The sequence below is a fragment of the Panonychus citri genome, unplaced genomic scaffold, assembly GCF_014898815.1.
Source record: "Panonychus citri isolate SS breed McGregor unplaced genomic scaffold, ASM1489881v1 Contig00028, whole genome shotgun sequence".
Classification (NCBI taxonomy): domain Eukaryota; kingdom Metazoa; phylum Arthropoda; class Arachnida; order Trombidiformes; family Tetranychidae; genus Panonychus; species Panonychus citri.
The window spans coordinates 1,777,909-1,803,740 of record NW_026515433.1 but is presented as its reverse complement, the minus strand read 5'-3'; the positions used below and the strand labels follow the sequence as shown (position 1 = coordinate 1,803,740).

Genomic DNA, 25,832 nt, shown 5'->3' with positions numbered 1-25,832 from the left:
AATTTTTAGAATAATTTTGGTATTGAAACATAGATGATTTTTTAGAGTTTACGTTAATTTAAATTAAAAAGAATAGAATATTTGATTAGAGAAAGAGAGAGAGAGAGAGAGAGAGAAAATTAGAGAAAGAGAGAGAGGAGGAAAGAGAATTTAATTTATGAAAGAAAAGAAAGAGAAAGACATTGAGCTATCAAAGAATGAGATTGATTTGTAGGATTTAGAAGCTTGTGTTTCATTTTTTGAGGTTCAAATGATTAGTTAATTGGTTGATAGTGAATTAATCGACAGTCTAACGTAATAATTAAGAGAGAAAGAGAAAAACAAAGCGAAAGAAAGAAAGAGAAAGAGAGTATCCATTTAATTCTTAACCATTACGAAGGTTATACTTATAACTCTTTGTTATAAGAAATTTTCTGTTCCTTTTACATGTTATAAGTAGGATAGAAGAAGAAGAAGAGAGAGAGAGAGAGAGAGAAAGAAAGAGAGATAAAGAGGAATAAGGAAAAATAGGAAGAAAGAGATGATGATGATGATGAGAAGGGAAAGAGAACGAAGAAAGAGATGAAGAAAGAGAAAGCGAGAGGTTCTCATCATCTTCTCATCATCATCATAATGGTAAACAACTGAAACTTGTTTTGGGTTGAAAATTATTCTGGTTAACCAGAAATTATAATGCGAACCAGAAAATAACAAAATACGAACCCGAGGTTACATAAAATAAAGACCGAGAGGTCAACACCTAATATAACCAAAATTTCACATTTGCTTATATTAGAATAATTATTTTTTGTTGTGATTAGAATTGTGATTCAAGTCTTAATCACTACACTTTTATTATAATTATTATTTAGAATTTAGGTTTTTTTTTTGATTATAACAAAACTTATCAAAAAAAAAGAAGAAAAAACAAAACAATTAAATTTTACGAATAAATTTTCATTGTTTCACTGAGGTCTCTTTTTTTCATCGATTTGTACAATTAAATTTGATTTGATGAATTTTTTTATGTGGATGTTGATGATTTGGTTTCTTTTTCACCACACAAGACATACTTGACCACTTACCTCTAACAGAGAGAGAGAGAGAGTTAAGGTGACAACACTTTGCAAACACTTATCACTTTGAATGTGTGTTGTTAATCACTGCGAGTGTGAGTGTGTGTGTTTGTTTGTGTGAGTGAGTGTGTGTATGTGTGTGATTTAATAACATTGTGGATCTGTTTTTACAGTTGAATACAATTTGAGAGGAAATTTAAGTTTGGGAAGAGATTGAGATGTTTCATGGCGAATTCATGTTTTCAGGCCAACACTGTATTCCATTTGTTTCAGCTTTGATTCCAATTCTTCACACCGTTGCTCTAATAAAAAATACTCTTTCACCAATTCGGCTTTAGACATTGTGCTTATCCTTTCAGCGTGAATATTTTCATAAGTTTCAAAAAACTGTCTCTGGATAAAATCTTGTTCATCGTCAGGTGAACTATAAAAATCATCTGAAGAAGCATCTTCTGAATTCTTACGAGATGGTGTTGAATCACTCATACATCGACGTCGATGTCCACCTCCATTTCCACCATAATGAGGAGATTTGGTTTCATTTGTAGTTGACTGATTACCGTCAAAATTATTGTTCTCTCGATTGTAATTGTTGTTGTTGTTGTTGTTATTTAAACTATTGTTGTTGTTAATGATGAGAGGGTTGGTTGTGGAAACTGAAGTAGTATTTGTTGATGTTGTATTCGAAGGTGAAACTGACACTACAGCAACAGCAGCAACTGTAGCATTAACTTGAAGAAGTCGATCAATTTGTCCAAATTCAGGTTCTCTTACATGATGATCATCCATTAGGAACTGTGTTGTATTATATGGAGCCAAAGGTTGACCTAGAACATGCATTCGAAGATTTAACCATTTAGCTTTTCTACTTTCCAAATCATCGAGACGACTATTTTTACCAAATGAACGGCTGAAACGACGGCCACTATATGGTCTCCAACGGCGTTTCCATTCACTTCGTCGATGCCGATGAACTCTTGAGTCAACATTGTCATTAACTCTTTTTACAACAGAATTGGGAACACTACTACTTTTACCTTTATCCTCTTCCTTATCCTTAGGGTTAACCATACTGAGAATCGTTGAGGAGAAATGATGAAGCAAATCAAGAAGCAAAATGCGAAAAAATATAATTATAATAGTATAAATATATTATAATTTAATGATGATTGAGAATAAAAATCTAATCTTCTCAACAAATCAATAGAACGAAATAATTTTATAATTGAGAAAATTCGATTAACAATGAACACGAAAAAAGAGAAAAGAAGAAAAAAAAACTTGTTAGCAAATTAGACGAAAAAATTGAAGATAAACTCAAGAGAATTTGAAGAGATTTAAATTGAAAGAGTTGTTGTTGTTTCGTCAACTCACAAAAATCAAATGTTCTCTTTGTCTCTATGACAACTTTTATTTATTCGAAATGTGCTGCCATCTATCGGTGGGAGAGCGAAACTCATGCGACCCTTGCGGCGAATTTTTCAATTTTTCGAATTTCAAATTGAACAAAATTTTTGTTAATTAATTTTCTTTGCGGCAATTAATCAATTGATTGAGTTTTCTCCTTTTACTCTGATTTAAAGAGTCTCAATGAAGTTGCCTGGTAATTTGATTAACGATTTTGTCTCTTTCAATGATGTGAACATCGTTTTGTTGTTGTTGTTGTTGGATTTTTTTTCGTTTTTGTTAATTGTTATTCTTGTGATTTTGATTTAATTGGATATTTGATGATGACCATTGTTGTTAATTAACAATGGAAACGATTTCTAATTAGATTGACTTTCTAATTGATTAGTTTTTAGATTTTATTTTACCTCATTGATTAGGTTTTATTATTTTTCTCCTTTGTCTTTGGGTGAGAAAAAAGTTACATGATTGATTAACAACCACAATTAAACATTGGATTAATTATCAATCAAGTTAAATTAATGTAATTACTGTTCTATCGATTAATTAATTGGTTAAGTGTTTTCTTTGTTTTCAATTTTCTGTACAAAGGTTTCGACAGATGTACAGTAACCCAACCAAAAAGAAAACACTATTAGAACAACAATTACGTTTTTCATTCAATTGAATAGGTAATTAATCAACTAATTGTTACGAATTAAAATCTCATGTAAGCTAATTTTTTCTTACGTGTAACTATTGGAATTAGATTGTTAATTGTTAGTTAGCCTTTGGGTCGATCACATCAACAGAGAACAAAAATTTTCCATTTTCAATAAACTTAAATTTCTTTCAAATTAAAGTTCAATTAGTAAATCGTTTCAATCATGTTTACCTTATATTTGATCGCATGTTTATCAACAACCTTAATTGCTAATGTTTCTGGTAAGTAGTCGATATAAAACTTGAGAAATTAACAGAAAATTCAATTCAATTGAGAGAAGAGACAATTTAGATTACTAATAGAAATTAGAATTTTAAATTGTCAAAATTGAATTAAATTCTAAATGCGTAGTTACTTTATTCCATTAGAAGATGATGAAGCTTTTCATTCTTTTATGGATTATAAATGTTGCCACGATTTTTTTTTCGCTTTTAGAATAAAAAAATTCTATTGGATCTTTTTCGATTTTCAGGTAACATGTTCTCTCCATTTTCGTCATTCACTGGATTTCCATCTTTTCCAAGTTTCCCTAATCCATTTGGATCATCTTTCGGTTCACCCTTTGGATCAGGTTTTCCTTTCGGTCAATCATATGGAGCATCTTTCCAACCTGAAGATCCCTTTGCATCCTCATCACCTTTTCCTTACCAACCTCAGACTTCACCTTATTTCCAATCCTCACCACTCGGTGGTTCCTCAGTTTCACCCTCTTCTTCCCAATTTCCATCAAGTTTCAATCGTTTTCCTGGTAGTTCATTTGGTTTCCCATCTTTCCCTTCATTTCCTTCATTCACTGATTTCACCAATGGCCTGGCGAATGGCCTTAAAGGTAACGGGTACAGAGTAACTTCCTCGTCGAGTGGTTCAGGAACCAATGGTAAACCAGGGCAGGTAATCCAAACAATTAAGGTGGAAAAGGTTGGAACTGAAAATGGTCCAGGGAAACAAAGCCGAATTGTCCAAACAATCAGCGCTTCGGGTCCCGTAGTTCCATCCAAAGGTCCATCTAATTCCCAACAAAGTGCCAAAGGTAATAATCAAGTAAATCGACCAAATCAACGACCCATTTTCAATGGACCAATTAAACAAAACAATCAGGCTAATAATCAACAAAGGAAACCATCACCACCACCACGATTCACCGGACCAACAACCACAGCGATTGCTCCTTCAACTGGATTGACAAAAATTAATGGAACACAATCAACATCCCTTCACCAATCAACTTCTCACAACAATTCTGCTGATATTGGTAAACCAACAAGCAATCAATTGTTAATCAATCACAATAACAGTGGAATAGGATCAACTTCATCTTCCAAGGTGTCATCATCATCCTCATCAACCGCTGGTAATGTTGATATCAATAAATCATCAACATCGTCATCACAATCAATTGGTTCACATAATTCACAAATCAATGGTGCAACTTCATTTAATTCAGTTAATTCCGATCAATCATCCGGATCCAAAAATACTGTTACTGTTAGAAGAGTTGATTCCTCTGGTCGAATCATCAATGGATTCTGATTTGAAGCCTGAAAATAAATTGATTAAACAGAATAGATAATTAAGTTGAAGAAAATTGTTTTCTCAGATAATGGTAAATCACTTTACTCCAACGATTAAAGTTTCAATTTAATTGAGGCACTTTGCATTTAAATTGCTTTCTTTTCCTCTTCTCTTTTCGTAAACCAATTTTTTTCACCCAAGTTTAAATCTTTCGTGATTAATTGTTGATCCAATTTGATTCCGAATTATATAATATTGGTTTGATAACAGCAATTTAGAAAGGAACAAATAACTTAACAAAATGATGAAGATGATGAAGATATTGATGGAAGTGAATTAGTTTTCGCTTTTTTTTCTCTAATTAAAAAGAGAGTAAAGAAAGAGAAATTTAACAAAAACAGAACAGAACAGAATTTGTTTAAATGTTTTGTTAATTGAGTATAAAAACCATGCAAATTATAACTTCCATCAACAATTAGCCAAATGGTTGATTCCGTTCGTCTTTTTTTGTGAATTAAATTTGCTGCTCGGCAATAATGTGTTTAGATTTACATTGGGATACAAATGATTAAGATCAAAATCAGTATCACTTAAATTGTTTCCAGCTTTAAGATGACCAATCAATAGATAATTAGAAACCATGGTGAATTATACTTAGTATTACAATATACCATTAGTTAAATATTGAAATCCATCGTAGATTTTTGTAGTCAATGAATTAATACTTGATTGAACCATATTCTCTACATATTGTTTTAACTGATCTTCCGTCATTCCAATATGGAATCGATCCTTTAATGACGTTATTGTGCTTGCACCAGTCTTAAAACAGGGTAATTGACAATTGGCTTGAATTATTTCAACTAATGTCAATAAGCGATCATGATATTTTCTGGCTGCCACCAAACCTTGTAAAATTAGAATTTTGAAATATTTAAAAATATCACTATCGATTCCACCCATGACCTAGAGAGAGAAAGAAAAATAAATATTTTAGTAAATCACGTTAATTAGAGTGTCTCGTTGTGTATATACTTCGACAAATTCATGGGTCAATTTAAAAGGCGAATTCTCAAAACCAAGATTCTTGGGAGAAATTGAAAGAATAAAACCAAAATCTATGTGGATTAAATGTCCCTCTGAATCTAAGAGTATATTGCCATTATGTCTAAAGGGAGAAAAGATGAGAAATATTAATTATTTGTTGTTATTTTAGATAGTCAATTAACTAATTGTTACCTGTCTTTAACTTGAATTAAATAAGAGACTATACAATAAGCTGCACAACTTTGGACAAAATTTTTTTGGGCGGTTAAAAAGGTTTCGCTGTTTGTTGGTCCAAACTCTTTAGGAAATATTCATATAAAGACATTTTCGAGTGTTTTTTAACTTGATGTAATGATATACTATTAAGGATGGGCTCAATGATACCATGATCAGCTGAAGTGACCATTATTTTGTAAGGGCGTAACCAGAGAGGGACATGCTCTTTTTCCCAGATTTGTTGTAAAATAACCAAAAATTGATGAACCATCACCTCTTGTCGCAAATCGTCACCACATTTAATTATCGCAGCCACCAATCTCCAGCCCTGTAGGTGTCCATAGGGCGATGATTCCCGAATCCGAGCTATCTTTTCATCTAAAGGCTCCTTGAGAAAAGCAGCTGAAGGATCTTCCGGATCTATGGTGAAATTGGCTTTAGGTTGATTAAGTGATTCATAGAGAGACTGTTTAATTTCAGAGGCACCAATGTAATTGTGACCATTACGATTAGCAGGATCTTCACTTGGAATCAGTGATTCTTGAGATGACTGGGATAAAGTGTCTTTATCTTTATCTTCCAAGTCAACTTTTACCCCGATTTCCTTTTCCTTTATAACAATTTGGTTGTTTATTGTTGTTGAGCAAATTTTATCATCATCAATGGAGGGATCCCAACAATCATCTGTAGTATCTTCCCCGGTATCTTCACCAGTATCATTATTATTAATTGGGGAAGATGAGAAAAGATTGAACTTGGAAGTTATCTCATCACCTTTTGTTGTTGATTCATCTCTTCGAGAGCAGTAATTAACTAAATTCTCTTCAGACCGGGTTTGCCTTAGGCTATCGATAACTTTGGTGGGTAAAGGAGTTGAATTAATGTCACCAGTTAATTCAACTGCTTCAAAGTAAACTAAATAAGGAGATTTATCTTTAGAATTTAGGAGAACCGCTGCTCCCGGTGGTACTCGGACAATCATATGGCGGAATGAATATATTGGTAACCAAACTCGAGCAGGTAGATTAAGATTGAGAATGGACAGTTCAGCCATTAGACGTTGCGTTTTAACATCTTTGGAGGCGATTTTTTGTAATCGAGTTGAGATTAACATGAGACATTTAATGAACTCATATTCAGCTGATAAACGAGGAGCACCACAGTGACAGTGAATCTTTTCACCTCTCAAATCGTTACAAATTCCAGCGCAAGAATCAAAGCAAACACAACCATTGTCAAAAGCGTGACCAGAAGTTAAATCACCAAGACTTTTGGCAGGATTAAGCAGAGATGCGGTGGTAATTGATGAAGAGGTGGAATATAATAATGATCCCGTTGCATCGGAATAAGATCGGTGGTGACTTTTACGGAGAGATGCATGATGATGAGAAATTTTCCCAGAGGAAAAGGCTGTTAAAGGTTTGGCTGAAGAGGCTAATGAAAGACTCAATAAGTTTACTTTTACAGTTGAAGGGACAAGAGATGGAGACGCTGGGATATGATTAATTGTCGATATAACTGTTGAATTAGATGTTGATAATTTCGTATTTTTAACCGATGTATTTGTGGTATTATTGTTATCAGATGGTGATGATGATGATGATGATGATTGACCATTGATTGGTGGGGTTTGATTGTTATTTTCTGCCAAACTGTTAACAGAATTATTTTGAGTATGAGATGATGATGAATCTCTTGGCAATTGGTCCACAGAAGAGTTAATTGTGGCAGATAATTCGGTCACATGGATGTCGGGCTTAGGTTGACTTTTACTATTAGTATCACTATTGTCTTGATGATTATTACAATCGTTGGGATTATTATTACTTGAGTTCTCGGCGGTCTTGGTGGTGGTAGCGATATTATTATTACAATTATTGTTCCCATTAACAGTCACATTTGATGTGCAACCAGTCAGATCGTAACTAATATCATTAGAAGTTGTTATTGTAGTTGTTGGTGTAGTTTCTAATGTAGATGTTGTAGTGGAAGAATTATTTTTAGTATTTGATTCAATATTGATAATATTATCACCGCCATTAAGTGAATTATTGGTTGATCTGAGAAGTTTATTCTTATCAGTGAAATTGTTTCTTATAGATTTGTAACTGGATTGTTGTTTGGGTTTTAATTCTTCACTTAGAATTAAATTTTTCAGCTTAACTCCATGAGACTTTTTCAGACTGTTTATAGAAGTGGTGAAAGATGTAAATGAAGAAAGAGATGAAGAAGATGAGGTTAACTTTGGAATGGAAGCCGAATTTGATGTGATGAGTGATGATGAAGCGGATAAAGAGGAAGCAAAACAAGAAGAGATGAGTAGAGAGGAAGATGATGTTGGTGAGGCTTCAGAACAGAAAGCATTTAACAGCCAAGCCAATTGAAGGCTAAATTCAGGACAAGATCGGCAACGGTTCTCAAAATAAGGATGTAAAGCATCAGCTATATCAGCATGATTAATATAAAGTACAACTAATTGGGGTAAATAAAAATCAACATCAGCCTCATCAAAGGTAAATAGACGATTACCTATGTAACTTAATACACCAGGTTCTTTTGATTTAAATAGATAGGTAATGGCCAACGACATCTCAAACAGCCGAGACTGGAATAGCCTCAATAACCAGGAACCATTGTCCATGGCTGTCAAAAAATTAACCGAAAAAAGAAAACAAATCAAGAGCTTTGATTGACAGAGATGATAAGGAAAAGAGAATAGAAGAGATGAAAAACCGGAGATAAGGAGACTTTAAATACACAATTTACAAGTAATCAACAACTATTAGTGATTATAATTGTAGAAATATAATGTAATCATAATGATTATAATAAATGGGAAGGAAATAGAGTAAGAGAGAGAAAGAGAGATGAAATTTAGATGGAAAATGAATGAAATAAGGAGAGAGGAAAAAAGAGACTAAAAGATAGGGAAGAAAGAGAATAGAATTTGAGAGAAAAGGAAAATTGTTTCTCAATTATTTGGAGTTAATGGTTGGGTTTTAGTTAGTAAATTATTATATTTGTAATGATTGGGAGAGAGAGAAAACTGAGTAAATAATGTTGATGATGTTGAAGAAAAGGGTAGGATGATGATGGCGAAAAAAGAAATCACTACAATCAATAATAAACATATTCTAATGTTGAGAATTAAAAAGGCGGCGGTGGTGATTGAAGAATGAGAAAAATTGTCAACAATTGTTGAACTAAATTGGATTAACATTAATTGGGTAGCACAGTAAGAAGAATATTGCTGATGTTGATTTCTGTTAACATAAATTACTAATTATCACTAATTATTTATCATCTTTTTTCATCTTCTATTCTTGATTGCAATAAGAAGCCAACATCACATATGATAAACGCCATCGATTTTAAATCGATACTTTTAATGAGAAAATCGAGTTTTTTATTCGATTTTATTTCAAAAGAAAATAAAATTTGGGTTAATTGTTGTGGTGGAATTTGACTTTTTTTCTGGTGAAAGTTTGAATAAGTAACAAAATTAACAATTGATAGTTGGTTGATTGTGTTGTTATTGTGAATAATTTGATTGTTATGATTCGTTTGGAAGGTCAGTTAATCTTGGACAAAGTTCGTGACCTTTTTCTTTGCGTTTCTCAAGATGAGCGATTCTAGAACCGAATTGAATTGCACGTTTCGGGAAACCCGACACTTTGGTAAGGCCAAGTTTTAATGCGACAAAACGTAATAATATCTTGTCACCTTTTCCTCGTTCTAATGTTAAATTTGTCTTCTTCCAAATTGGTAATGAATTGAGGTAATTGATTAGATTCTCATCTAAATATGGAAGTCGACATTCTTTCCCGTGGTCACTAATAATTCTGTCATCTCTTCCTAAATTTCGTAACGGAATTCGGACTATATCGCTTCGAACTTCATCAATTAATCCTTGCCATCCTTTTCTCTGGAAAGCAGTTCGATGACGGGAATAACCGGCGAATTGTTCATCAGCGCCCATTCCAAGGAGTAAAATTCGAGCTGGACTTTGATATTCAACTGACCGACAGATTCCATGACCTTTGGCCGCAAACCAAACAGCACAAGCGATACTATCATCGAGAACCGAGTTACATGGTTTGATCAAGTGTTTGATGTACTTTTGCCTTGCGATTTTCAAGTCTTCTAATGTCACATCGATTTGTACGAAATTCCAACGTCTTTCAGGTCTTAATGCCGAAATTTCTTCGAAAGATTCAAGTCCAGTTAATCGATCAGGAGCATCAATAGAAAAAGCGACATTGATCAAGTCAATCGATTGATACATTGGAATATATTTATCACTAAGAATCGCTAAAGTGGTGCAATCCAGGCCACCTGAGAATAGAATACCGACCGATGAATGATCACATTTCTCTCTGAAATTTTCGACACATTTTTGGCACAGTTGGTTAAATTTAGTAACTCGAGTTTCTATTGATTGTGATAGAATTGAAATTAAATTGTTAACAGTCTCATCATCGACAACGGAACTGATTAAATTAAGTTCATTGGGAAGCTCGTCATTTAAGGTTGTAATTATGGGCGAAGGTATTGATTCAATGTGATCAACTAATTCACCGGCAATATTTTGTTTCCAATTCCTTAATTTAACCTCAGGTTTTTCATGGGAAAAGTTTAAACTGTAAATTCCGTTTGCAGGAATTTCCTCCCAATCATTTTCACCGGGAACACAAATGGATGATAATTTCAATTCGAATGGTTCGTCAGCCTTTTTCCAACAAAGACTTCGCCTTCCAACAGAATCTCTACCAAAGAATAAAGTTCGAGATTTTTCATCCCAATAAATTATAGCGAATGGACCTTGAATTCTGCCGATAATCCGATAAATCAACTGATCGTCACCATCACAAAGCTCCAATTGATTGAATAGAAACTGCGAATCTGATTGATCACCATTTTCTCCATTACAATTAAACATTTCTCCATTCCATAGAAGAACATTCTGATTAACCATAATCGGCTGTTTAACCAGTTGATCACCACGAAGATGTAAAACATTACCTTGGAATTTAAACCAATAACCAAATTTAACTAAACCAATTTCATGGAAACAATCAGGTCCTCGTCTTAATAGAAATTCCTTCAAATTGTCATCACAACAGCCATTTTCATCTCGACTATTTGAACAAGAGAAAAATATACCACACATTTTATCAAATTCTCATCAAAAAATAAAAATAAATTATCACAATCAACTAATTAAGTTTCGTTAAAATCTAATCTACAAAATCAAAAATGAACCAAAGATTTTTGTTTACAAACAAAAAGTATAAGAGACTTTAGTAACTCCATCTACCGGTTTACTCTTTGGTTGAGAAAATTAATGTATAAAGCATTAACCTCGGGGGTAAGTGTAATAAAGTTAATTAAGTAAAAATTTTTGATCAAAATAATTAATAGGTTATTGGTTATAGGTTATTGTCAAAATATTTTAGATCTAAAAGATGAGATGAAAGAAACAACCGAAAGTGCTGAGCAAATCAAAGAGAAAATTAGTAAATTGAAAAATCGATTCATTTTTGTTCGAATCGACGATAAATGTTCAATTTGTGGACATTCAATTCTAAGTCAACCTTTTCATGTTTTTCCTTGTCATCATTACTTTCAAGAAATCACCACAATCAAGGATAACAATGAAGACCTAAATGATTTAATGGCCTCTCAGTGTCTTTTCTGTGGTGACTTAATGATAGAAAGTATTAATGAACCTTTAATCTCCCCTGATGAAAAAAACATGGCTCTAATTGGATGGTAATCGATAATTAACTTTCTCAACAATCAACTGTAAATATCCCGAAATGATGAAATCACCAAATCGACCGATTTAAATTCCAAGTTGATTGTAATCTTTTTCATTTGTTATAAATCGTCTTAATCAATTATACAAATATTTTCCATTAATTTAAACATTGTCAAATCGAGAATCGCTAACAAATCACCATTTGTAATAATATATAATAATAGAAATAACAAAGATTTAAAACAAACTAATTAGTTTGATGACTAATCATCCAAATTTAATTGTCACTTTTTTTCTTCTTGTCTTTAGATTTTTCCTTCAATAACTTCGCCCTCAATTCTTGAGTTTTGTTGATCAATTTTTCCTCGTTTTTGTTTGGGTGAGAATTGGCCATTTCCTTTTCCTTTTCAATTTCTTCTGATGAAATAATTTGACTTTTTCGATGGTCACAATTAGATTTAATTGTGGAAATATCTTCTTCGTTCTCATTCACTGGCCGTAATTTATCCCGTTTACAACATTTTTTTTCAATATCTTTGTCTAATTTTTCTTGAATTTTTCTCTTCACTTCCAATTTGATTACTATTTGAAAATAGAAAAAGAAAACAATTAATATTGATAGAAATTAACAAGAGATTCAACTAACTTTCATCCATTACATCTGGAGTTTTCTCTGCGGCAACATTTTTCCATAATTTAGATGATTCACAATCAGAATCGTAATAATAATCAACTGATTGTTTTTAATCACTTCCAATGATTTCGCTCTTTCAACCAATTCGACTTCCGACTTTTCGTCCTCTCGGTCACATGGAAGTGAAATAGTGTGACGACGTTCAGGAGGAGAATTCTTATCAAATCCTTCTTTACTCATTGATCACAATTAAGAAATAAATTCCAATCAATGGTGAACAATTTAAAATCAATTTTCTTCTACATTTTATTAATTATTGAAAGATTAAAAGTAGCACAAATCTGATCGAGTTACTTTTAAAATCTTTCCAATTCTAGGATTCGACATTTTATTCAAATTACATTCGATTAACTCAACAATTAAAAGCAATTAATATCTAACCAGCTCTCGAGAATGAAATGCAAAACTGTTTACGAGAGAGAGAGAGAAAAAACAATAGAATCTAATTAGATAATTATTTTAATTTCTCAACATTTAATTACATTGGAACAGCCATTTTCATCTCGACTATTTGAACAAGAGAAAAATATACCACACATTTTATCAAATTCTCATCAAAGAATAAAAATAAATTATCACAATCAACTAATTAAGTTTCGTTAAAAAAAATTGACTCTTAATTTGGGTTAATTTTGAGGTTGCAAAAGTTTCATTGTTTATTTATCAATTGATTAATCAATTAAATTGATCAATTATTACAAAACAAAATGAAACCATTGATTATAATTGATATTGATTAAGGTGATTTAATTTTAACAATTTAAAATTGTCAGTTAATTTAAGCACAAGGGTAAAAAGATGCTCCATCCGAGTGTTTAATTGCCACTGGTGATGTTGGTGCACAGAATTTACGAACTTGATTTATGGTCAAACTATTGAAGGAAAAGAAAGGAAAGAAACACAATTAACAACAATCGATAGACAATCAATAGTTTAATTGTTACTCACTGTGTACTTGCATCAGTAAAGGTATTGGATAAAACAATTGGATCGAAGTAAATTGCTGGCTTGGAAATTAGATAAATCGGATTATAAGGAGCAGCCAAAGTCCAACGAAGGTAAATCGAGGTGATGTTACCCAATGGGGCGAATGAGGAAATTACTGAATTGTAAGCTCGAGACATTGAGATTGTCACGTCACTAGAACAACAATTAACGACAATTAGATTGAATCAATCGAAAACAATTAAGATTAACTTACTCTTGAGTTAATTTGAATTCTTCTTGTGGATTTTTGTTTCCATCTTTGTAAAGAATTGACAATTTAAGGTTACCTTTTTGCTCGTCAAATTTGGTCGAGGCCGTTTTAACGGTCACATTGTAGGCAAAAGTTGTCGCTGCTAAGGTCACAATTAGATGATTAATTTGATTGTTGAAAAATAATTAAGTTAATTAGACTTACCTGCTGAAGATTCATCGACGAGGAAAGAGTTGATTGTTACCAATACGAAAATGGTTGTAAAGGTTGATAGAAGTTGATTGGACATTTTGTTATTTCAAACAATTAATTCAATTTAACTTTTTCTTGATCTGGAAATTATAATTGTTACAATAAATTGTTGTTCGTTTGATTGTTACTTTTATATTTATTGATTTTTTTTTCTTCTTCTCTCCTTTTATCATCAATCTACAATTAAACGCCTTAGATTGTTAATCATTTGTTCAATTTTATTGTTCCATCGTGATTAATTTCACCAGAATGATTATTTCTTTGCAATTAGTTTAATTGTTCATTTTTAGTGAATAAAATAAACTAATTACTGATTGTTATTCAGGTTGAAAATAGAAACAATTAGATTACAAGAAGATGTAATTCGGAAAAAAAACTATTGATAATATTATCTAATTAGTTGAAGAACATAAATTGATTATTATTAATCATTTCAATGGATTATCAGTCATTGGTAATTAACTGATTTATAAAACAATTCAATTCAAATTAACAATCAACAATCAACAATCACCATTGATTATTAGAGATTTAAATTTCTACTCTAACCTTGGAGACTCAAGTTCATTCTCGATTTGAGTCTATCACAATCAACCTCATCTTCTCTCAACTGGATTAGTTAATTATTCACCAAGAACAGAATTTAGGATTAATTAATTTCGATTTGAAATCAATTAAAACGAAAAGAGTTTAGTGTCGCCATCTAGTGGGTTTTTCTTTTCTAAAGGAATTTAATGTTTACTTGAATTTCTGTTGAATTTTGATTGTTTAGATTTTAATTGTTCCTTTGATTTTTTTATTTTCTTTTATTGTTACAATTTAAATATCATGTTACTGTTTGATCAATACGATGAAGAATCATCAACATCATTCACTAGACAATATGGACATCCTTCTGTCCGTCCAAAGGTTGGTTCTTTTTTCTGAATTAATTTCCACAATCAGCTGATTGTAAATGTCTATTTTTCTTAATCATTTTCTATTTTTTCCTATTTTCTATTAGATTATTGGTTCCTATGAAGATGAAGAAGGTAAACCTTCAATATTTAAGAGGCACCGAATCAATTTCCAGTAAGATAACCATTTGAATCAATTCCTCATGATGAATAACAATTTGTTTCCCTTTTTGTGTTTACAGACCTGAAGATGTTATCACTCATTTGGCCGTTTCTAATAATCAAATGATCTTGGCGATGATGAATAAGAAATTGCTTCGTATTGATTTAATGAATCCCGATCAACCTATTGGTAGGTAAATAATATGATATCAGTTATTTGTCTCTCCATAGAGAACTCTTATTCTAATTGTATCTAATTCTTTCTTTGTCTCTGTCTCTCTTTTGTTTTGTCACAGAAATTGAATTGGCACAATTTCTTGGTGATAAATCGCAATTGGCTAAATTATATCAAGTCTATTTGTCGCCCAGTGGTAAACATTCATTGCTCAGTTTCGCCTCTGACCTGAAAAATTTAACTCCTTTTGATAATCTATATTTATCTAAAAAGATTCACCAAGCAAGTAAATTGAAAGGTCATCTGATTACCGCTTTGGCCTGGAATTTTTTAAACGAGAAAGATAATACAACAAGTAATATACTAATTGGAACCAGTAAAGGTTTGGTATTCGAGACAGAATTAGCTCCAGATGAAACGAAATGGCTCATGAACACAAGCCTAGAAAAATATTACAATCAAGTTTTCGATACTGGACCTGAAGCGGGTCCAATTACTGGTATTCAATTTCATCGAGTTCCCGGAAATGATCAGCTTTGTTTCATTCTTGTGACTACATCAAGGTTTGTCTCTCATTCCATTTGATTGCTGAATACTAATAATAATCTAATTCTATCTTTCATTTGTATTTACAGTCGTTTGTACCAATGTGTCGGTAAAATATCATCTTCATCCAATATCGATGGACCTTATTTAGTGAACATTTTCAATAACAATAGTGGACAATTTCAGGATATGCCGAACAATCTAGGATTCAGTCGATTGGATTTCTATTTCAACTCATCCCTTATTCCCGAAACTTTTGGTTGGCTAACTGGTAATTAGAAGATTAAAAATATCACCAGAATCATCGGTTATTTCTTATTCATTTTCTCTCTTTGTATTGATTAGAACCTGGTATTCTCCATGGAAAGATAGTCTATGATCCATCATTTTCTCTTAATACTGTGACGAAAGATGCAACTCTATTGTCTTTCACCGAAGACACAAATCATCCTAACGGATCATCACAATTATCCAATTCGCCATCTTCATCACCATCATCTTCTTCATCTCTTGCTAAAGAAAAACCAATCGGAATAATTTTAACCAAATTTCATGTTCTCGTTTTATTCCGAAATTTATTAAGAGTCATTTGTGTCCTTTCCGAGGAAATTGTATTAGAAGACAAATTTACCGAAGCCTGTGGATCGGTTATTGGAATTGCCAAAGATCTGGTCAAAGGAACCATTTGGGTTTACTTTGAATTAGCAGTTTACCGTTACAAAATCACAGAGGAAGATCGTTTCATCTGGAAAATTTATTTAGCGAAAAAGGATTTTACTAATGCGAAAAAATTTACCAACAAAGATCCAATCAAAATGGATGAAGTGATTTGTGATGAAGCTCAATATTATTTTGATCGAAAAGAGTTAGTTGATTAATCGTTTCTTTTGTTGATTATATTTCTTACTAATCTGTCAACAATGAATTACTATTTTCTCATTTGTGATAACAGTTATAACAAATCAGCTGAATTATATGCTCAAAGTGGTAAAAGTTTTGATGAAATCGCACTGAAATTCATGCAGCTGAAAGATGAAGAAGCTTTGAAAAAATTTCTAATCTGTAAGCTTAATGTTTTATCTCCTGGTAAACATCAATCTCAAATTGATCTTGTAACAATTTGGTTAATCGAGTTAATCATGAGTCAAATTGGTAGACTTAAAATCCAGGAATTTTCAACATCTTCATTCGGTGACAAAGATCCGGAAACTCTGACCAAATTAGGAACAGAATTCAAACAATTACTTCAAAACCATAGAATCAAAGTAAGTCTATTTTATAAAGAAATTAAAGTAACCCACTAATCATTTTCTATTTTTATTCTTTTTCAGGAATGTATAACTAAAAATAAGAATATGATTTATGATATTATCCTGAGTCAAGGTGATGAATCTTGTCTACTTTTATTTGCTTCGTCCGTTCAAGATCATAAATTTGCTCTTAGTTATTTCACCGAGAAAGGAAACTACGATCAGTGTTTACAAATATTGAGAGAACAGGTAAGTTGATGGATTTGATTTAAAGTGAATTCCAGTTAACCATCTTCATTGTTTCATCTTTTTTCCATAGAAAAAAAATTTCGATCTAATTTATCGTTATGGTCCTCTGTTAATGCGTCAAGTTCCGACCCAAATGGTTTCGATATTGAAGAGTCGTTGTCTCTCTTTGGACTATTGTAAATTACTACCAACCCTTATTCAAAACAGTGATCAAAATGGATTCAAAAGTGAACAAGTAATTACTTACTATTTAAACAATTAATTGGTATTTTATATTAATTCACATCTCGAATTGTTGATTACAGTGTAAGGAGATAATTAGTTACCTGGAGCATTGTGTCAAAATGGGAATCAGAGAGACAGTTATTCACAACTATCTGATTGCTTTGTATGCTGAACTTGATCCGGATAAATTGTTAACTTATTTGGAGGAGAGAAGTGATTCCAATCAAATCGATTACGATTTAAAATACGCGCTGAGAATTTGCTCCGAGAAAGAGCTTAAAAAAGCTTTGGTCATTTTATTTACTACGATGGGCGATTATGAGCAAGCAGTTGACATGTCGCTCCAAGTGGACATGGATTTAGCCAAGAAAACAGCTGATTTGCCACAAATGGACGATGATTTGAGAAGAAAATTGTGGTTGAAGATCGCTCGTCATGTAGTCGAAGAGAAAGGTGACATTCAACAAGTTTCTCACCTTCTAGCTGATTGTAATCTCCTGAAAATCGAGGATATTTTACCTTTTTTCCCCGATTTCGTAACAATTAGTCACTTCAAAGATGCGATTTGTTCATCATTAAAAGGTTATTGTCAAAATATTTTAGCTCTAAAAGAGGAGATGAAAGAAACAACCGAAAGTGCAGAGCAAATCAAAGAGGAAATTAGTAGATTGAAAAATCGATTCATTGTTGTTCGAATCGACGATAAATGTTCAATTTGTGGACATTCAATTCTAAGTCAACCTTTTCATGCTTTTCCTTGTCATCATTACTTTCATCAAGTCTGTTTAATCAGTGAAATCCGATCATTTTTAACTCCATCATTGAAAGAACGACTTAACAAAGTGACCAAAGGCGAAAAGTTGACTAGTTCAATGATTGGTAAATCAACAACTCTCACTGATAAAGAAATCGCCTCAATCAAGGATAACAATGAAGACCTAAATGATTTAATGGCCTCTCAATGTCTTTTCTGTGGGGACTTAATGATAGAAAGTATTAATGAACCTTTAATTTCCCCTGATGAAAAAAACATGGCTCTAATTGGATGGTAATCGATAATTAACTTTCTCAACAATCAACTGTAAATATCCCGAAATGATGAAATCACCAAATCGACCGATTTGAATTCCAAGTTGATTGTAATCTTTTTCATTTGTTATAAATCGTCTTAATAAATTATACAAATATTTTCCATTAATTTAAGCGTTGTCAAAGCATTGTAATCTTTCTCATTTGTTACTAATCTTCTTCAATCCAATTCAAATTAACAATCAACAATCAACAATTATCATTGATTATTAGAGATTTAAATTTCTACTCTAACCTTGGAGACTCAAGTTCATTCTCGATTTGAGTCTATCACAATCAACCTCATCTTCTCTCAACTGGATTAGTTAATTATTCACCAAGAACAGAATTTAGGACTAATTAATTTCCAATCGAAATCAATTAAAACGAAAAGAATTTAGTGTCGCCATCTAGTGGGTTATGATCGAGCTATCGACCAATCAAGTTCAGAAAACTTGCCAAACAAAATTGTTTGGCCAGTTTCTTTTAGATTGAATTTAGTAATTAGCTCTGATCAAAACCTCGAGACTGTTTATCCACGCTGATCAAACTAATAGGTTTGATCATTGGTCGGACAATCAGGTTATGATCAGAGCTCATTACTAAATTTAATCACCAATCCTAGATCAACAATCAATTTAAAGAAACTGGCCAAACAATTTTGTTTGGCCAGTTTTCGGAACTTGACGAGGCTTGAATCAAACTTAATAAATATTTCTTATTCATTTTCTTTTATTGTTACAATTTAAATATCATGTTACTGTTTGATCAATACGATGAAGAATCATCAACATCATTCACTAGACAATATGGACATCCTTCTGTCCGTCCAAAGGTTGGTTCTTTTTTCTGAATTAATTTCCACAATCAGCTGATTGTAAATGTCTATTTTTCTTAATCATTTTCTATTTTTTTCCCTATTTTCTATTAGATTATTGGTTCCTATGAAGATGAAGAAGGTAAACCTTCAATATTTAAGAGGCACCGAATCAATTTCCAGTAAGATAACCATTTGAATCAATTCCTCATGATGAATAACAATTTGTTTCCCTTTTTGTGTTTACAGACCTGAAGATGTTATCACTCATTTGGCCGTTTCTAATAATCAAATGATCTTGGCGATGATGAATAAGAAATTGCTTCGTATTGATTTAATGAATCCCGATCAACCTATTGGTAGGTAAATAATATGATATCAGTTATTTGTCTCTCCATAGAGAACTCTTATTCTAATTGTATCTAATTCTTTCTTTGTCTCTGTCTCTCTTTTTTGTTTTGTCACAGAAATTGAATTGGCACAATTTCTTGGTGATAAATCGCAATTGGCTAAATTATATCAAGTCTATTTGTCGCCCAGTGGTAAACATTCATTGCTCAGTTTCGCCTCTGACCTGAAAAATTTAACTCCTTTTGATAATCTATATTTATCTAAAAAGATTCACCAAGCAAGTAAATTGAAAGGTCATCTGATTACCGCTTTGGCCTGGAATTTTTTAAACGAGAAAGATAATACAACAAGTAATATACTAATTGGAACCAGTAAAGGTTTGGTATTCGAGACAGAATTAGCTCCAGATGAAACGAAGTGGCTCATGAACACAAGCCTAGAAAAATATTACAATCAAGTTTTCGATACTGGACCTGAAGCGGGTCCAATTACTGGTATTCAATTTCATCGAGTTCCCGGAAATGATCAGCTTTGTTTCATTCTTGTGACTACATCAAGGTTTGTCTCTCATTCCATTTGATTGCTAAATACTAATAATAATCGAATTCTATCTTTCATTTGTATTTACAGTCGTTTGTACCAATGTGTCGGTAAAATATCATCTTCATCCAATATCGATGGACCTTATTTAGTGAACATTTTCAATAACAATAGTGGACAATTTCAGGATATGCCGAACAATCTAGGATTCAGTCGATTGGATTTCTATTTCAACTCATCCCTTATTCCCGAAACTTTTGGTTGGCTAACTGGTAATTAGAAGATTAAAAATATCACCAGAATCATCGGTTATTTCTTATTCATTTTCTCTCTTTGTATTGATTAGAACCTGGTATTCTCCATGGAAAGATAGTCTATGATCCATCATTTTCTCTTAATACTGTGACGAAAGATGCAACTCCATTGTCTTTCACCGATCAATAATTGGTAAATCAACAACGTTCACTGATAAAGAAATCGCCACAATCAAGGATAACAATGAAGATCTAAATGATTTACTGGCCTCTCAATGTCTTTTCTGTGGAGACTTAATGATAGAAAGTATTAATGAACCTTTAATTTCCCCTGATGAAAAAAACATGGCTCTAATTGGATGGTAATCGATAATTAACTTTCTCAACAATCAACTGTAAATATCCCAAAATGATGAAATCACCAAATCGATCGATTTAAATTCCAAGTTTATTGTAATCTTTTTCATTTGTTACTAATCTTAATCAATTATACAAATATTTTCAATAATTGAAACATTGTCAATTTTTCCTCGTTTTTGTTTGGGTGAGAATTGTCCATTTCCTCTTCATTTCTTATTTCTTTTGCGTTTTTTTTCAATGTCTTTATTCAATTTTTCTTGAATTTTTCTCTTCACTTCCAATTTGATTACTATTTGAAAATATAAAAAGAAAACAATTAATATCGATAGAAATTAACAAGAGATTCAACTAACTTTCATCCATTACATCTGGAGTTTTCTCTGCGGTAACATTTTTCCATAATTTAGGTGATTCACAATCAGAATCGTAATAATAATCAACTGATTGTTCTGCATTTTCCATTTTCGTTCTGCGTTTCTGTATAAGATGAGAAAAAATATTTCAATAAATGAATGTTTATGTGACGGCTAAGAAAATTTAAGTGACGATAATTTTTATCACAATTTTTCATAGGTTGTAAAGGTTGATAGAAGTTGATTGGACATTTTGTTAATTCAAACAATTTAACTTTTTCTTAATCTGGAAATTATAATTGTTACAATAAATTGTTGTTCGTTTGATTGTTACTTTTATATTTATTGGTTTTTTTTCTTCTTCTCTCCTTTTTCAGTCTTTAATTTTTTCCTTCAATTTAAAGAAACTTGTCAAACAAAATTGTTTGGCAAGTTTGTGTTTGTTTCTGAACTTGACGAGGCTTGAATCTGACTTAATAAATATTTCTTATTCATTTTCTTTCTTTGTATTGATTAGATCCTGGTATTCTTTATGGAAAGATCTCTATGGAAAGTCTATGATGCATCATTTTCTGAATAAATGTGAATAAAATAAACTAATTACTGATTGTTATTCAGGTTGAAAATAGAAACAATTAGATTACAAGAAGATGTAATTCGAAAAAAAAACTATTGATAATATTATCAAATTAGTTGAAGAACATAAATTGATTATTATTGATAATTTCAATGGATTATCAGTCATTGGTAATTAACTGATTTATAAAACAATTCAATTCAAATTAACAATCAACAATCAACAATTACCATTGATTATTAGAGATTTAAATTTCTAATCTAACCTTGGAGACTCAAGTTCATTCTCGATTTGAGTCTATCACAATCAACCTCATCTTCTCTCAACTGGATTAGTTAATTATGTACCAAGAACAGAATTTAGGACTAATCAATTTCGATTTGAAATCAATTAAAACGAAAAGAATTTAGTGTCGCCATCTAGTGGGTTATGATCGAGCTATCGACCAATCAAGTTCAGAAAACTTGCCAAACAAAATTGTTTGGCCAGTTTCTTTTAGATTGAATTTAGTAATTAGCTCTGCTCAAAACCTCGAGACTGTTTATCCACGCTGATCAAACTAATAGGTTTGATCATTGGTCGGACAATAAGGTTATGATCAGAGCTAATTACTAAATTTAATCACCAATCCTAGATCAACAATCAATTTAAAGAAACTTGCCAAACAAAATTGTTTGGCTAGTTTTCTGAACTTGACGAGGCTTGAATCAAACTTAATAAATATTTCTTATTCATTTTCTTTCATTGTTACAATTTAAATATCATGTTACTGATTGATCAATACGATGAAGAATCATCAATATCATTCACTAGACAATATGGACATTCTTCTGTCCGTCCAAAGGTTGGTTCTTTTTTCTTGCCAAACAAGTAAGTTTGAATAACCTCGAATCAAACTTTATAAATTATTTGAGGCAAAACTTGATTGTTTCTCGAAATTGATTGAGGTTTTGATCAGGCTTATTACGCAAAATAATGATCAATCTGAGATCAGTTATCGACAAATCAAGTTCAGAAAATTTGCCAAACAATCAAGTTTGGTTTCGAATATTTATAAAGTTTGATTTGTGGTTCTCCAAACTTAATTTTCTGGCAAGAAAAAAGAACCAACCTTTGGACGGACAGAAGGATGTCCATTTTGTCTAGTGAATGATGTTGATGATTCCTCATCGTATTGATCAAACAGTAACATGATATTTAAATTGTAACAATAAAAGAAAATAAAAAAATCAAAGGAACAATTAAAATCTAAACAATCAAAATTCAACAGAAATTCAAGTAAACATTAAATTCCTTTAGAAGAGAAAAACTCACTTTTGTATAGATCATTAATCGACAAATCAAGTTCAGAAAACAATCAGCCAATTGCCAAACAATCAAGTTTTGTTTAAAATATTTATAAAGTTTTATTTGAGGTTCTAAATTTAATTGTTTGGCAAGTTTCTTGATATTAAATTGATTTGTTGATTAGTGATCTATAAAAAAGATACAATATACAGTCGGAGAAAATGAGTTTGGCGGTGGTTTGCTATCATTCGCTCACTGTCAAACTCATTTTCTCCGACTGTATACAATATATGATATACAAAAAATAAAAAATAAAAAATATTAAACAAACCTGTTTGTTGGTGATTGATGTTGATGGTTGAAGCTGATGATGATGATGATGATGATGATGATGATGATGATGATGATAATAATAATAATAATAATGATAATAATAATGATGATAATAATAATAACAATAAGGTAAACAACCAGATAATGAGACAACTTGGAAATAGCTTATTTTCACGAATCTGTTATTTTCACATAAATTTTAGTCAAAATAATTTTCACATACAAAAGAAATTGAGTTGTTAGGATATTAGAAGTGTCCGTTTCTCACCATCGATCTTTTAGAGCTGAAAGAAAAACGACTAAGCCAATTGTTAGTCTGAATAATCCAATCAACATGTTCAGCGCTTAACATAAATCGTAAGTTAATCTTTAATTAGCATCTACTTTTTCGACATCCAAATAATTATAATCACAATTAACATGGTCAATATAAATCAGAAAATTGAACTATTCTAATCCACTTCAAGTTCATCTTTCTCTTTGTTCAAATGGATTCTTCGGTTCGTTTCGTAATTAGCTCTTTCGAAAATTTTTAGTACATTTTCTAAGCCATCGGAAGAGATTCCTGGCCTTGATTTCATAATTGATTGTGAGTTGCCTTCAAAGTTGGAGCCTCATTCTTGTGTGTTTGATAATTGTGACGGGATTATGATGCTGAGGAAAATAATTAGGTTAAAACTAAAAAAAGGTTTTGTTTGTGTCAAGTGTCGTAAGAAAATCAATTGGACAAAATTTACAGTTTTCGACAACTCAAAACTGTCGCTGATTATTACTCTAAAATTATTCTGTTGGATTCAAAAAAAAAGTGTATCAATGGCTTCAAGTGATTTAGGACTCAATAAAAATACAATAGTTGAACATTATAAGTTCTTAAGAAAGGTAAATTATTTATATTATTATTTTTATTATTATAACGAACTAAATGTTCAATATTTAGATGTGTCTAGAATCTTTGGTTAATAATAGTGAAATGATCGAAGTGATAAATAAAATCGTAGAAATCGATGAGACAATGCTTTACTGTCGAAAGAACAATAAGGGTAGATTAACTAAGCCCCAAAGGAAACAGGTCTGGGTATTTGGTGGTGTCGAAAGGGAATCGCGAAAAGTTTTCGCTGAAATTGTACCAAATCGAGCAGCTGATACCCTGTTAAATGTTATCAAGAAAAAAAATAGACCAGGTACTTTCGTAAAATCTGAAGGATGGAGAGAATATACTAAACTGAATGAATCTGATTATGCTCATGGATGGGTCAATCATTCAAAAAATTTTCTAAAACCAAGTGATAAATTAATTCATACGCAAACAATTGAGAGACGATGGAGAAGCTTGAAAGAAGCGATTCCGAAGAACTTAAATGTTGACGATAAAATTTATAATATTGAGTATTTATATCGATGCAAATATCATAGGTTAGGTGAGAATGGATTTTCAATTTTTATAAAACAATGAAACATTTGTCAGATTTTAATGAAAAATTAAGGATCAGAGATGATGAAGATTATGTTAATTGTGATTATAATTATTCGGATGAAGAAAAAGTAGATGCTAATTAAAGATTAACATAAGATTTTTGTTGAGCGCTAAATATGTTGCTTGGATTATTTAGTATAAAAAAGTACAATAACAAAGTATGAAATGAACGATATTAAATTGAAATAAAGAATTGTAAAAATTAATCAAAATGAGTTTGAATAAGTTTATATTCAAAACTTACATATTCTAAATTAACTGCTCAAATCACTTCAACAGCTTTGATCTTGTGAATACCATCCTCTTGATTTTTTGGATATGTGAACAAGAAAGAATCAGATCTTGTGTGAAAAACAAAACGAAAATCCAAGCAAACAACTTATCAAATATTGAAAATAGACACACAAAGACAAATAGAAAAATAAGAAAACTTTTGCGACAGAAATCAACGCAAGCAAGAATAGTGATAGATAAACCCATATGGACGGATTTGGACACATATGACAACTATCATATATTAGAATGTACTAAGTACTTGTACTAGTGTTCTAGTACTTAGAACTATATTATCTCATTAGGTTAATTGTTTATGTTAATTGTTTTTGGTATTTAAAAGAAAAAATTAAATTAAAGTTAATTTAGTTTCGAAAACATGAAAAGTATCGATACGAATATCGGATCCCAACAGCTGATCGATATTCTGAAGTTTTCATTTTCTCATCAAAAGTATGGAAAAGTCTATTCGTCCACGAAGTTGTGGACATTTAGCCCCGGCGACTATTTGTCCACAAGTTATAAAACATATAGTTAAATTTTAAATAAATTTGTTAGTCCATCAAGAAGATATTAGTCTTTGATAAATTTTTTTTGAGTTCGAACCTCAAAAATATTTAATTTTTTTAAGACTTTTTATTAATATTTTAATTAACTATTTGTTTGCTAAACAATTAGAGTATCTTATCAGAGATTAAATGAAAAAAAGATACAATTACCTGTAAGGTTTTAAGTTGAATTTTTGGTTCCGAGTTGGAATTGTTATTTTTATTATTGTTAATAATAGTAAACATACA

General features: G+C 31.4%; 8 protein-coding genes and 1 long non-coding RNA gene across 10 annotated transcripts; 4 read left to right on the top strand and 5 right to left on the bottom strand.

Moving 5' to 3' along the window:
- Nucleotides 1–808: 808 nt before the first annotated feature.
- On the bottom strand, nucleotides 809–2,444 carry LOC128397151 (protein HEXIM1-like). Its single transcript, XM_053357834.1, has one exon. The coding sequence runs from the start codon at nucleotides 2,124–2,126 to the stop codon at nucleotides 1,290–1,292; it is 837 nt and encodes a 278-aa protein (XP_053213809.1). The 5' UTR covers nucleotides 2,127–2,444; the 3' UTR covers nucleotides 809–1,289.
- A 759-nt stretch (nucleotides 2,445–3,203) lies between these two features.
- LOC128397149 (uncharacterized protein DDB_G0271670-like) lies at nucleotides 3,204–4,828 on the top strand. The gene is made up of 2 exons (XM_053357832.1): nucleotides 3,204–3,386; nucleotides 3,638–4,828. The coding sequence occupies exons 1-2, from the start codon at nucleotides 3,329–3,331 to the stop codon at nucleotides 4,693–4,695; spliced, it is 1,116 nt and encodes a 371-aa protein (XP_053213807.1). The 5' UTR covers nucleotides 3,204–3,328; the 3' UTR covers nucleotides 4,696–4,828.
- On the bottom strand, nucleotides 4,764–9,261 carry LOC128397147 (phosphatidylinositol 4-kinase beta-like). The gene is given in 4 exon segments (XM_053357830.1): nucleotides 4,764–5,643; nucleotides 5,713–5,845; nucleotides 5,917–6,028; nucleotides 6,031–9,261. Coding segments are annotated over 4 exon segments (3,102 nt in total). The 5' UTR covers nucleotides 8,582–9,261; the 3' UTR covers nucleotides 4,764–5,337.
- A 30-nt stretch (nucleotides 9,262–9,291) lies between these two features.
- Nucleotides 9,292–11,219, bottom strand: LOC128397148 (asparagine synthetase domain-containing protein 1-like). Its single transcript, XM_053357831.1, has one exon. It carries the CDS (start codon nucleotides 11,108–11,110, stop codon nucleotides 9,494–9,496), a length of 1,617 nt encoding a protein of 538 aa, XP_053213806.1. The 5' UTR covers nucleotides 11,111–11,219; the 3' UTR covers nucleotides 9,292–9,493.
- Nucleotides 11,220–13,021: 1,802 nt separating this feature from the next.
- LOC128396966 (uncharacterized) lies at nucleotides 13,022–13,977 on the bottom strand. Of its 2 annotated transcripts, none has more exons than XM_053357622.1 (4): nucleotides 13,798–13,977; nucleotides 13,597–13,732; nucleotides 13,344–13,535; nucleotides 13,022–13,267 (listed from the first exon to the last, which is right to left on the bottom strand). In XM_053357622.1, the coding sequence occupies exons 1-4, from the start codon at nucleotides 13,880–13,882 to the stop codon at nucleotides 13,174–13,176; spliced, it is 507 nt and encodes a 168-aa protein (XP_053213597.1). In that variant the 5' UTR covers nucleotides 13,883–13,977; the 3' UTR covers nucleotides 13,022–13,173. The 2 variants fall into 2 exon arrangements, with proteins under 2 accessions (XP_053213597.1, XP_053213596.1); XM_053357621.1 differs by having other exon boundaries at nucleotides 13,597–13,735; nucleotides 13,798–13,973.
- A 579-nt stretch (nucleotides 13,978–14,556) lies between these two features.
- LOC128396964 (vacuolar protein sorting-associated protein 18 homolog) lies at nucleotides 14,557–18,556 on the top strand. Its single transcript, XM_053357619.1, has 10 exons — nucleotides 14,557–14,754; nucleotides 14,849–14,916; nucleotides 14,984–15,093; nucleotides 15,200–15,641; nucleotides 15,714–15,895; nucleotides 15,970–16,489; nucleotides 16,577–16,889; nucleotides 16,956–17,123; nucleotides 17,194–17,358; nucleotides 17,429–18,556. The coding sequence occupies exons 1-10, from the start codon at nucleotides 14,674–14,676 to the stop codon at nucleotides 18,398–18,400; spliced, it is 3,021 nt and encodes a 1,006-aa protein (XP_053213594.1). The 5' UTR covers nucleotides 14,557–14,673; the 3' UTR covers nucleotides 18,401–18,556.
- A 400-nt stretch (nucleotides 18,557–18,956) lies between these two features.
- Nucleotides 18,957–20,732, top strand: LOC128396965 (vacuolar protein sorting-associated protein 18 homolog). The gene is made up of 6 exons (XM_053357620.1): nucleotides 18,957–19,251; nucleotides 19,348–19,415; nucleotides 19,483–19,592; nucleotides 19,701–20,142; nucleotides 20,215–20,396; nucleotides 20,471–20,732. Exons 1-6 carry the CDS (start codon nucleotides 19,171–19,173, stop codon nucleotides 20,566–20,568), a joined length of 981 nt encoding a protein of 326 aa, XP_053213595.1. The 5' UTR covers nucleotides 18,957–19,170; the 3' UTR covers nucleotides 20,569–20,732.
- Nucleotides 20,733–20,907: 175 nt separating this feature from the next.
- Nucleotides 20,908–23,360, bottom strand: LOC128396967 (uncharacterized). Its single transcript, XR_008326882.1, has 3 exons — nucleotides 23,287–23,360; nucleotides 21,092–21,215; nucleotides 20,908–21,027 (listed from the first exon to the last, which is right to left on the bottom strand). It is a non-coding gene; the product is annotated as an uncharacterized LOC128396967 (long non-coding RNA).
- Nucleotides 23,361–24,037: 677 nt separating this feature from the next.
- LOC128397034 (uncharacterized) lies at nucleotides 24,038–24,741 on the top strand. The gene is made up of 2 exons (XM_053357698.1): nucleotides 24,038–24,167; nucleotides 24,226–24,741. The coding sequence occupies exons 1-2, from the start codon at nucleotides 24,102–24,104 to the stop codon at nucleotides 24,739–24,741; spliced, it is 582 nt and encodes a 193-aa protein (XP_053213673.1). The 5' UTR covers nucleotides 24,038–24,101.
- The last annotated feature ends 1,091 nt before the right edge of the window (nucleotides 24,742–25,832 follow it).

What these genes read in the sequence shown, in the direction of transcription:
- LOC128397034 (XM_053357698.1), top strand. Translation starts at nt 24,102, where the DNA reads ATGGCTTCAAGTGATTTAGGACTCAATAAAAATACAATAGTTGAACAT. An exon ending in ATTATAAGTTCTTAAGAAAG is followed by an intron (nt 24,168 to 24,225) that starts GTAAATTATTTA and finishes TTCAATATTTAG; the next exon opens with ATGTGTCTAGAATCTTTGGT.
- LOC128396964 (XM_053357619.1), top strand. Translation starts at nt 14,674, where the DNA reads ATGTTACTGTTTGATCAATACGATGAAGAATCATCAACATCATTCACT. An exon ending in AACTTTTGGTTGGCTAACTG is followed by an intron (nt 15,896 to 15,969) that starts GTAATTAGAAGA and finishes TGTATTGATTAG; the next exon opens with AACCTGGTATTCTCCATGGA. An exon ending in TACAAATATTGAGAGAACAG is followed by an intron (nt 17,124 to 17,193) that starts GTAAGTTGATGG and finishes TTTTTTCCATAG; the next exon opens with AAAAAAAATTTCGATCTAAT.
- LOC128396965 (XM_053357620.1), top strand. Translation starts at nt 19,171, where the DNA reads ATGTTACTGTTTGATCAATACGATGAAGAATCATCAACATCATTCACT. An exon ending in AGGCACCGAATCAATTTCCA is followed by an intron (nt 19,416 to 19,482) that starts GTAAGATAACCA and finishes TTGTGTTTACAG; the next exon opens with ACCTGAAGATGTTATCACTC. An exon ending in GAATCCCGATCAACCTATTG is followed by an intron (nt 19,593 to 19,700) that starts GTAGGTAAATAA and finishes GTTTTGTCACAG; the next exon opens with AAATTGAATTGGCACAATTT.
- LOC128396966 (XM_053357621.1), bottom strand. Translation starts at nt 13,882, where the DNA reads ATGTCCAATCAACTTCTATCAACCTTTACAACCATTTTCGTATTGGTA. An exon ending in CGTCGATGAATCTTCAGCAG is followed by an intron (nt 13,736 to 13,797) that starts GTAAGTCTAATT and finishes TTGTGACCTTAG; the next exon opens with CAGCGACAACTTTTGCCTAC. An exon ending in TTTACTGATGCAAGTACACA is followed by an intron (nt 13,268 to 13,343) that starts GTGAGTAACAAT and finishes TTCCTTCAATAG; the next exon opens with TTTGACCATAAATCAAGTTC.
- LOC128397151 (XM_053357834.1), bottom strand. Translation starts at nt 2,126, where the DNA reads ATGGTTAACCCTAAGGATAAGGAAGAGGATAAAGGTAAAAGTAGTAGT.
- LOC128397148 (XM_053357831.1), bottom strand. Translation starts at nt 11,110, where the DNA reads ATGTGTGGTATATTTTTCTCTTGTTCAAATAGTCGAGATGAAAATGGC.
- LOC128397149 (XM_053357832.1), top strand. Translation starts at nt 3,329, where the DNA reads ATGTTTACCTTATATTTGATCGCATGTTTATCAACAACCTTAATTGCT. An exon ending in CTTAATTGCTAATGTTTCTG is followed by an intron (nt 3,387 to 3,637) that starts GTAAGTAGTCGA and finishes TTCGATTTTCAG; the next exon opens with GTAACATGTTCTCTCCATTT.